This window comes from Petromyzon marinus, chromosome 21 (genome assembly GCF_048934315.1).
Source record: "Petromyzon marinus isolate PM22_M1 ecotype Great Lakes invasive population chromosome 21, UKy_Petmar_22M1.pri1.0, whole genome shotgun sequence".
In the NCBI taxonomy this organism is placed as follows: domain Eukaryota; kingdom Metazoa; phylum Chordata; class Hyperoartia; order Petromyzontiformes; family Petromyzontidae; genus Petromyzon; species Petromyzon marinus.
In genome coordinates, this window is record NC_133687.1 from 5016595 (window position 1) to 5027280 (window position 10686).

The 10686-nt window shown below is 56.8% G+C and overlaps 1 protein-coding gene across 1 annotated transcript; it reads right to left on the reverse strand.

The window, feature by feature from the left end:
* Positions 1-403: 403 nt before the first annotated feature.
* On the reverse strand, positions 404-8675 carry LOC116944509 (transmembrane protein 163-like). Its single transcript, XM_032958168.2, has 8 exons — positions 8164-8675; positions 3912-4019; positions 3730-3773; positions 3186-3274; positions 2774-2870; positions 2396-2507; positions 1630-1771; positions 404-1433 (listed from the first exon to the last, which is right to left on the reverse strand). Exons 1-8 carry the CDS (start codon positions 8219-8221, stop codon positions 1373-1375), a joined length of 711 nt encoding a protein of 236 aa, XP_032814059.1. The 5' UTR covers positions 8222-8675; the 3' UTR covers positions 404-1372.
* Positions 8676-10686: the final 2011 nt, after the last annotated feature.

The following is a 10686-nucleotide window of genomic DNA, read 5'->3' on the forward strand; positions in this document are numbered from 1 at the left end:
CGTCGTTCGCCAAGTGGAACCGTTCACGAATTCTGCTCGGTCATCGACCCGGCACGTTTGCCCTCCCCCCGCCGCCCCCTCTCCTCCCCGCGACCCCTGGAGCTGTCCCCGGCCGTGTCGGGTGGCGGAGGGACGCACAGGAACAACGCAATAATCGCAACGTGCAACACCGGCGGCACACGGCTGGCTCGCTCGCTCTCTCGCTCCCGTAGAGGGCGCGGGAGGAGCGCTGACATTTTACACCACGGCGCACCAGGTCTTCATTTGAGGCAGAGTCGACCGAGGGGCCTGGGACCCGGCTGGAATTTCACGTGCGGACCGGGAATCGGGTCACAGGGCCCCGTAGCGCAGCGCGCTAATCACGGCGCCCCCGCTCCCCCGCACACACACACACACGGAGTGCTACATGTGAATCTTTATTGGGTTATACACGTGTGGAGCGCGCGGTGTTAAACACGGCGCGCGCAGCGGCAGCGGCTACTGCTGCGTATGGGTAAAGCAGAGACGCACAGGACTGGCCAAGAGGCCAGGGCAAAACACCACACACACCACTACATACACAACATACAATACAAAGACTCCCCCCCCCTTCCACCCCCCCCCACACACACATCCCCATAGTCGCAATAGGCTGTTTGGGGGGGCAAGCGCTTTTAGCGAGCAGCAGACATAAAGGCAACACATGTCACACGGGGAGATGGGTGATCAGCAACACGCCAGACCGCCGATGTCTTCCCAGTGGCGATGTTCATTTACTGAGCCGAGGTACTCATTTTTAAGGTCGAGTCGACCTAGGGGAGAGGGCCCAGGACCGGTTCACGTGACTCGTTTCAGGCCGAGTCGACCTAGGGGAGAGGCCCCAGGACCGGTTCACGTGACTCGTTTCAGGCCGAGTCGACCTAGGGGAGAGGGCCCAGGACCGGTTCACGTGACTCGCTTCAGGCCGAGTCGACCTAGGGGAGAGGGCCCAGGACCGGTTCACGTGACTCGTTTCAGGCCGAGTCGACCTAGGGGAGAGGGCCCAGGACCGGTTCACGGATTCTCCACCGATGTTGGCCGTGAGCGGGAACCGAACCCCGCGGCCCACCGGGTTGGGAGTCCAGCGCCCGGCCACCGACTGCCGCTCCCCCCACCCGACACAGCCAGACATTACGTACACACCGCATATAAAACACCAACCTCCTCGCGCACCACACTTGGTTGCCGGGGCAACCGCGAGGCATCTCCTTGGTAACGGTACCCACGCTATTTTCTATAAAACTGGTAAAACGCCTCTTGATCCCACGAATCCTCGATCCCCCTCGACTCCACGCATCCAGGGCTGGAGGTCGGGGTCAGGCCTGCAGGTCGGGGTCAGGGCTGCAGGTCGGGGTCAGGGCAGCTCCTCGTAGTGCACCGATGCCCTCCAACGTGGCACCGAGTACACAAGCAGCCTGCAACAACCACCAAAACCACATCAACTATCGTGTCCACCAGCAGCCTGCAACAACCACCACCACCACCACCATCAACTACCGTGTCCACCAGCAGCCTGCAACAACCACCAAAACCACTTAGTCCACCAGCTACCACCACCACCACCATCAACCACCCCCAGTGGGAGACCCCCCCCCCCCCGCCCCTTAATACCGGATTCCGAGGGTGAGGAAGGCGACCCCCATGGCGAGTCCCAGGCTCGCGTCCAAGAACCAGGCCGCAGGATGACGTGGGGTCAGATCCACGGCCACCACCATGGCCAGCGCCATCACAGCGCCTGCCAGCGAGTTCCAGCCTGGCTCACCCGGTGAGCGAGAGGCACGGTGAGGGTGAGGAGTGGAGTGCGGGGCATGCGTGTGTGTGTGCGTGCGTGTGTGTGTGTGCGTGTCGCTGGAAGTTAGACTGGGTGGTGATGAGTGAGGTAGCGTCCATGGTAGTGAGTGGAGCACCGTCCGTGGTGGTGAGTGCGGCACCGTCCGTGGTGGTGAGTGGAGCACCGTCCGTGGTGGTGAGTGCGGTACATCCGTGGTGGTGAGTGCGGTACCGTCCGTGATGGTGAGTGGGGCACCGTCCGTGGTGGTGAGTGGGGCACCGTCCGTGGTGGTGAGTGGGGTACCGTCCGTGGTGGCGAGTGGGGCACCGTCCGTGGTGGCGAGTGGGGTACCGTCCGTGGTGGTGAGTGGGGTACCGTCCGTGGTGGTGAGTGGGGTACCGTCCGTGGTGAGTGCGGTACCGTCCGTGGTGAGTGCGGTACCGTCCGTGGTGGTGAGTGGGGCACCGTCCGTGGTGGTGAGTGGGGCACCGTCCGTGGTGGTGAGTGGGGCACCGTCCGTGGTGGTGAGTGGGGCACCGTCCGTGGTGGTGAGTGGGGTACCGTCCGTGGTGGTGAGTGCGGTACCGTCCGTGGTGAGTGCGGTACCGTCCGTGGTGAGTGCGCGGCTGGAAAGTGCGGTGCCAAGGAGGAACTTGAGGAGAGCGAGGACGGCGCAGAGGATGGCGCTGAGCACCGACACCACGTGCAGGAACACGCCCTGCATACAGCACACTCACCAACACTCACCAACACTCACCAACACTCACCAACACTCACCAACACTCACTAACACTCACCAACTCTGACCAACACCCACCAACACCCACCAACACCCACCAACACCCACCACCACCACCACACCGTGCACTCTCCACATCCATCGCACACCCACGCCACGAACATATATACAACCACACCCCCACCCCGACACGCTCACCACCCGTGCACGCACGCACGCCGCGTTCCCCACCACCCGCCGCTCACCCCCTGTGGCTGGGAGCGCTGCACGAGGCCGAACGCGGATTTAGCGGCGATGAACGCGGAGGAGACGAGGAACACGGCCCCCAGCGCCATGCACGCCCTGAGAGGCAGGGAGAGGGGGTTAGCTCTTTCATTTAAAAAGGAGGGGGGGGGGTTAACATAAAGCAAAGCATTAAAAAAAACTAAATGATGAACGAAGCAAAGTGCCGATTACACCGAGCATTTTCTTGTTTCCTCTGATCGTAAAAAAAGAGAGAGATACGGCGGGGGGAGGGGGGGGAGCGAGAGAAACGAGGGGAGGGAGAGACAAGGGGGTGCGAGAGAAACGTGTACCCATGTCCTCCCTCACCTCCTTCCCACCAAGCCCCCCCCCGCCCCCCAGGTCACCCCTCAACACCCCCCCCCCCCCGCTCACCCGTGCTCACGCCGTGAAGAGGGCACCTCGACTTTGCTGAACCTCCAGGCGACCACCACCGAGGTGAGTGTGTCCAGCACGGCCCCCACCTGAGTGAGGGTGACGAACCGAGAGGGTCATCTCATCGCACGCGCTCAGATGCGCTCCTGCGGCCGTCTGGAACGCTCTTCTGATACGAGGAAGCCACTGGGTGGGGGGGGGGGGGGGAGGGTCTGGGAGCTGTGATGCACTATTAAATCTATATTCAAACGCACTTCTGTTAGAACTGCTTTGCGTGTTTAGTTTGTTGTCCTTCCCCCACGCCTCGGTTAAGCGCGGTCGGCTACGTACGGTGCGAAAGAAGTTCAACTTGCGTGCACACACGAGGGGTGGGCGAGAGGGCTGAGGGGTGAGGCGAGGCGAGGATCATCGCTCTCTGAGAACGACGCACATCGCAGGGGTCGCCGCTAGAGGCTCGGGGGCAGGGCCGCACGAGGATCTACGGGTCCCAGGCCACAGTCGGTGTCACAGGGACGAGGTCGGCGACTGGGTCAGGGCCACTCACCGCAAATGCGAACGCGGCTGCACTTTTCTGCAGCACGGAGACCACTGCGGGGGAGGGAGAAGGGGGCAAAGTGCGACCATGATCCAGAAGCTGTGACGAGGATGATGATGACGATGATGATGGTGGTGGTGGTGGTGTTAGTGAGATGGTGGAGATGACGACGTTGCGGAGGGGTCCCTCACCGAAGGCGGCGGCCCCCATGCCGGCAGTGGCGACGATGGAGACGGCCGAGACGAGGAGAGCAAGGCGGCGGAGAGAGGCGAGGCGGTCCTCGCAGCCCGACGACTCGCCTGGAACAACACAACCACAACCAGCACAACCAGCACAACCAGCACAACCACAGCAACTACAGTCAACTCAACTACAACAATCACTACAGCTAGAATCGCCACAATCACAACTAGAGCCACAACCAGCACAACCACAGCAACTAGAGCCCACACAACAACTACAGTCAACTCAACTACAACAATCACTACAGCTAGAATCGCCACAATCACAACTAGAACTACAACCAGCACAACCACAGCAACTAGAGCCGACACAACAACTAGAGTCAACTCAACTACAACAATCACTACAGCTAGAATCGCCACAATCACAACTAGAACCACAACCAGAACCAGCACAACCACAACAACTAGAGCCACATCCAGCACAACCACAGCAACTAGAGCCGACACAACTAGAGTCAAATCAACTACAACAATCACTACAGATAGAATCGCCACAATCACAACTAGAACCACAACCAGAACCAGCACAACCACAGCATCTAGAGCCACATCCAGCACAACCACAGCAACTAGAGCGGACACAACTAGAGTCAACTCAACTACAACAATCACTGCAGCTAGAATCGCCACAATCACAACTAGAACCACAACCAGAACCAGCACAACCACAGGAACTAGAGCCGACACAACTAGAGTCAACTCAACTACAACAATCACTACAGCTAGAATCGCCACAATCACAACTAGAACCAGAACCACACAACCACAACTAGAAGCAACACTACACCACAACATCCACACCTAGACCGTACAACACTCCACATTACTCACACCCACAACACCTCTGTAACACACAAATACAAACATCGCCCGTGTTGGGACAAGTGCTGTTAGCCAGACCCTTTTGTGGATGTTATTGCAGGCCGGAACAGCACATGAGTGGGTGGGTGGCCAATACCACGCCCGGCCGCCTTTGTCTCCCCAATGCTGATGTTTAGACTGCACCAGGTACTCATTTGAGGCCAAATCGACCTAGGGGAGGTCCAATAGCGGTTTAGTTAATCGCCAGTGGCGTTGGCCATAAGCGGGAATCGAACTCTGGTCGCCACATTCGTAGTGCAGCGCGCTAACCACCACAACCACGACGCCTACACAACCACCACAACCACCACGCCTACACAGCCACCACAGCCAACACAACCACAACCAAACACAACCACCACAACCACCACGCCTACAACCAACACAACCACCACGCCTACAGCCAACACGCCTACAACCACCACAACCACCACACCTACACAACCACCACAACCACCACGCCTACACAGCCAACACACCTACACAGCCACCACAGCCAACACAACCACAACAACCACCACGCCTACAACCAACACAACTTCCACGCCTACAACCAGCACAACCAACACAACCACCACGCCTACAACCAACACCCACCACGCCTACAACCAACACAACCACCACACCATTAACAAACAGAACCACCACACCATTAACAAACAGAACCACCACACCATTAACAAACACAACCACCACGCCTTTAACCAACACAACCACCACGCCTTTAACCAACACAACCACCACAACCACCACGCCTTTAACCAACACAACCACCACAACCACCATGCCTTTAACCAACACAACCACCACAACCACCACGCCTTTAACCAACACAACCACCACACCTTTAACAAACACAACCACCACGCCTTTAACCAACACAACCACCACGCCTTTAACCAACACAACCACCACAACCACCACGCCTTCAACCAACACAACCACCACGCCTTTAACCAACAACCACCACACCTTTAACAAACACAACCACCACGCCTTTAACCAACACAACCAGCACAACCACCACGCCTTTAACCAACACAACCACCACAACCACCACGCCTTTAACCACCACAACCACCACGCCTTTAACCAACACAACCACCACAACCACCACGCCTTTAACCAACACAACCACCACAACCACCACGCCTACAACCACCACAACCACCACGCCTTTCACCAACACAACCACCACAACCACCACGCCTTTAACCAACACAACCACCACAACCATCACGCCTTTAACCACCACAACCACCACGCCTACAACCACCACAACCACCACGCCTTTCACCAACACAACCACCACGCCTTTAACCAACACAACCACCACGCCTTTAACCAACACAACCACCACAACCATCACGCCTTCAACCAACACAACCACCACAACCACCACGCCTACAACCAACACAACCACCATAAACATCACGCCTACAACCAACACAACCACCATAAACACCACGCCTTTAACCAACACAACCACCACAACCACCACGCCTTTAACCAACACAACCACCACAACCACCACGCCTTTAACCAACACAACCACCACAACCACCACGCCTTTAACCAACAACCACCACAACCACCACGCCTTTAACAAACAACCACCACAACCACCACGCCTTTAACCAACGCAACCACAACAACCACCACGCCTTTAACAAACAACCACCACAACCACCACGCCTTTAACAAACAACCACCACGCCTTTCACCAACACAGCCACCACAACCACCACGCCTTTAACCAACACAACCACCACAACCACCACGCCTTTAACAAACAACCACCACGCCTTTAACCAACGCAACCACAACAACCACCACGCCTTTAACCAACACAACCACCACAACCAACACGCCTTCAACCAACACAACCACCACAACCACCACGCCTACAACCAGCACAACCACCACAACCACCACGCCTTTAACCAACACAACCACCACAACCACCACGCCTTTAACCAACACAACCACCACGCCTTTAACCAACACAACCACCACAACCACCACGCCTTTAACCAACGCAACCACCACAAACACCACAACCACCACACCTTTAACCACACCACGCCTACAACCACCACAACCACCACAACCACCACGCCTTTAACCAACACAACCACCACAACCACCACGCCTACAACCACCACAACCACGACAACCACCACGCCTTTAACCAACACAACCACCACAACCACCACGCCTTTAACCAACACAACCACCACAACCACCACGCCTACAACCACCACAACCACCACGCCTTTCACCAACACAACCACCACAACCACCACGCCTTTAACCAACACAACCACCACAACCATCACGCCTTTAACCACCACGCCTACAACCACCACAACCACCACGCCTTTCACCAACACAACCACCACGCCTTTCACCAACACAACCACCACGCCTTTAACCAACACAACCACCACAACCATCACGCCTTCAACCAACACAACCACCACAACCACCACGCCTACAACCAACACAACCACCATAAACATCACGCCTACAACCAACACAACCACCATAAACACCACGCCTTTAACCAACACAACCACCACAACCACCACGCCTTTAACCAACACAACCACCACAACCACCACGCCTTTAACCAACAACCACCACAACCACCACGCCTTTAACAAACAACCACCACAACCACCACGCCTTTAACCAACGCAACCACAACAACCACCACGCCTTTAACAAACAACCACCACAACCACCACGCCTTTAACAAACAACCACCACGCCTTTCACCAACACAGCCACCACAACCACCACGCCTTTAACCAACACAACCACCACAACCACCACGCCTTTAACAAACAACCACCACGCCTTTAACCAACGCAACCACAACAACCACCACGCCTTTAACCAACACAACCACCACAACCAACACGCCTTCAACCAACACAACCACCACAACCACCACGCCTACAACCAGCACAACCACCACAACCACCACGCCTTTAACCAACACAACCACCACAACCACCACGCCTTTAACCAACACAACCACCACAACCACCACGCCTTTAACCAACACAACCACCACAACCACCACGCCTTTAACCAACGCAACCACCACAAACACCACAACCACCACACCTTTAACCACACCACGCCTACAACCACCACAACCACCACGCCTTTAACCAACACAACCACCACAACCACCACGCCTACAACCACCACAACCACGACAACCACCACGCCTTTAACCAACACAGCCACCACAACCACCACGCCTTTAACCAACACAGCCACCACACCCTCACCCCCGGACGCTCTCCCTCCCCCCGCCACTCACACTCCGAACTCGCGGTGCTCTCCCCTCCCTCCCCCGCTCGCACCGCCTCCGTCTCCATGGCTCAGCAGCGGCCGCTCGCTTCTCCAAACCGCCCGCTGCCTCCACCACCACCACCACCACGGGGTTCACCCACGCGCCGTAAACTCCCGGCGGGGATGCTTTGATCCCCGATCTCTCTGCTCAATCCTCTCGGGGTCGCCCCACAACTCGTCAGACGGCGGATCGAGAGGTGGGGGGGCAAAAAGACGTGGCCCGTAATCTGGCGGATCGTAACAAATGGCGGGGGGGGGGGGGTGTAGTACAACTGGCGGAAAGTACAAACTGGTTTTAAAACAGGGTGGTGGAGGGGAGTTACTTCCCTAAATGAGCTTCGCGAGTGGTGGTGGTAGGGGGGGAGTGGCGGGAAAAAGTTATTCGCGAAGGCGACGTTAGACCACGTGGAGGCCGAACACGTGGCAAAAAAAAGTGCCGGGGAAATCTTGCCGGGCGGCGTCCGCCACGTGATGCGAGGGCATTTAAATCCGGCGCGCGCTCTGATTGGACGGGCCCAGACCCCGCCTTACCAACTCTCCTCCCACTCAGCGCTCCGATTGGACGAACGGAAGTCCCTCTCCCTCCTCCGACCTCGCACTCTGATTGGACAAGCCAGACCCCCCCCCAATCCCTCCCCCACCATCTCTCGCACACGAGCTAATTTGCATATTAAATGCCCTGGCGGGGGGAGGGGGGCAAGCGCGTGGCAGCAGGAATCGACGATTTAATCGTCGCCAGCGTCGACGGATTTTCTGGCTTAGAGAGTCGATGAATGCCCATCACTTCCAATTGCCGTACTGTGCTGCAGGAGAATCGTGAACCCCACCTCGTGTACAGCACGGTAAACAATAGCGTACTGTGTGTGTGTGGCACGAAGTGACCAAGTACACGCGTTTAGAGTATTTAACTGCTGCACATTTCCACGTGATGGTAAGCCGCTTCGTTGCGCTGTCATTCGTGGCCAGGTCGCCGCTGAAAAAGAGCTATATAGCTCAGCGTGCCTTACCTGGTCAAATATTTTTTAAAAAAAAGTCTTTAGTTTATATCATGGGCGACGTTTCGGGAAATGGCCCTTACAGCACATAGGGCGGAGAGGTGTTGAAACGTCGCCTGTACCTATGCCTGTACCCTTTAAATCGTTCACAGCTGATATGGGTGATTGTGATTATCGTGATTCTGTTTGTCTACCACGGAAAGCCTCACCGAGTCTCAGGACTGTTCTACAGGAGGGTCCTGCCATGTATTCACAGCAGTGGTGGGGCGCGGGGGGGGGGGATGATTGCTCCCGTGTGTGATCCAAACTGACTTCATTTTCGGAGTATTATTTCAAATTAGGCAAATTTGGACGGGCCGTCACGCAGGCGCACAATGGCCTGGCTCTTGTGAGCGACGTCACGGGATCTTTAACATCCACTCGTGAGTGATGCAGACGGATGGATAATGATGATGATGGTGGTGGGCGATGGTCAACACTAATGACGGAGCGGCAGCCAAGGCACGGAACGCGTCCGAGAGGTTTTCGACCGCCGAAGGAGATGGAGCCATGAAATGAGCTGCTGTGACAGAGCAGGTGTTGGGTGAATTGTTACATCGCTGGATCGTGAGAGATAACAGCTTGGGGGGAGGGGAGGGGGGGAGGGGTCTTCATCCAGCAGTGGATTGACCATGGCCGGAGGGGATTGATTCGGCTCATCATTGCTCCCTCTGACGTCGTGCGGGGCAGATCGACAGCTGTTGTCTTTCAGAGAGACTGGCACCTCCCGCCATAGGAACGTGGAATTTCCAGCACTGGCGCTCTGCGGGGCTGTGAACCGGGAGATGAGCAACAGGTGCCCAGCTCAATGCGAAGTGGAGTCGGGGAGGGAGAGAGGCGGCTGAAGTGATTCACGCGGTGGTTGGTGGCTTTCGTGTCGTTTGCAACAACCAGCCCCGCCACGTGGACAAGTAGAGGTCGTGTTTTATTCGGCGTGACCACACCGACATCAACGCCACAAAACACGGGGAGTTCATCTCCACACCAACCTCTTCCTCACCGCGGCCGATGCACAGAGGTCGCTGCGATGATCATGATCAACATCGCGGTCTCACGACTCCGTGTGCAGGAGGGTCCTGCCGAGTTCGTCGCAACAGCAGCAGCAGGGAACGATGCTGCTGCTGCTGCGCGATCCCAGCTGACAGATTTGCGGGTGATATTTCAACATTGGCGATGCGGTTTGGCTGTTTATGGAGGTTTAGCTATGGGAGGAGGGAATCGGAGAAAACCCACTCAGAACAGAGAGAGAGCTTACAAACTCCACTCACTCTTACACCGCTTCTCGTACGTACTCGCCAGCAACAAGAACGAAGTGACGGCGACACCATCCCACGGTGCGTGTAACAGGATCGCTGCACTTTGAGGTTACGTGACGTGGGGAATGCACGCTGCTGTCGGGTCACGGGACAGACCCATATGTCATGGGTTGATTGAGATCAAGGGCAGATGGCACCACC

Excerpts from the sequence above, each read along its gene's own strand:
- LOC116944509 (XM_032958168.2), bottom strand. The coding sequence starts at position 8,221 with ATGGAGACGGAGGCGGTGCGAGCGGGGGAGGGAGGGGAGAGCACCGCG. Across the intron at positions 3,275-3,729 it reads CAGCCGCGTTCGCATTTGCG|GTGGGGGCCGTGCTGGACAC; the intron begins GTGAGTGGCCCT and ends ACCCTCACTCAG. Across the intron at positions 1,434-1,629 it reads TTCCTCACCCTCGGAATCCG|GCTGCTTGTGTACTCGGTGC; the intron begins GTATTAAGGGGC and ends TGGTTGTTGCAG.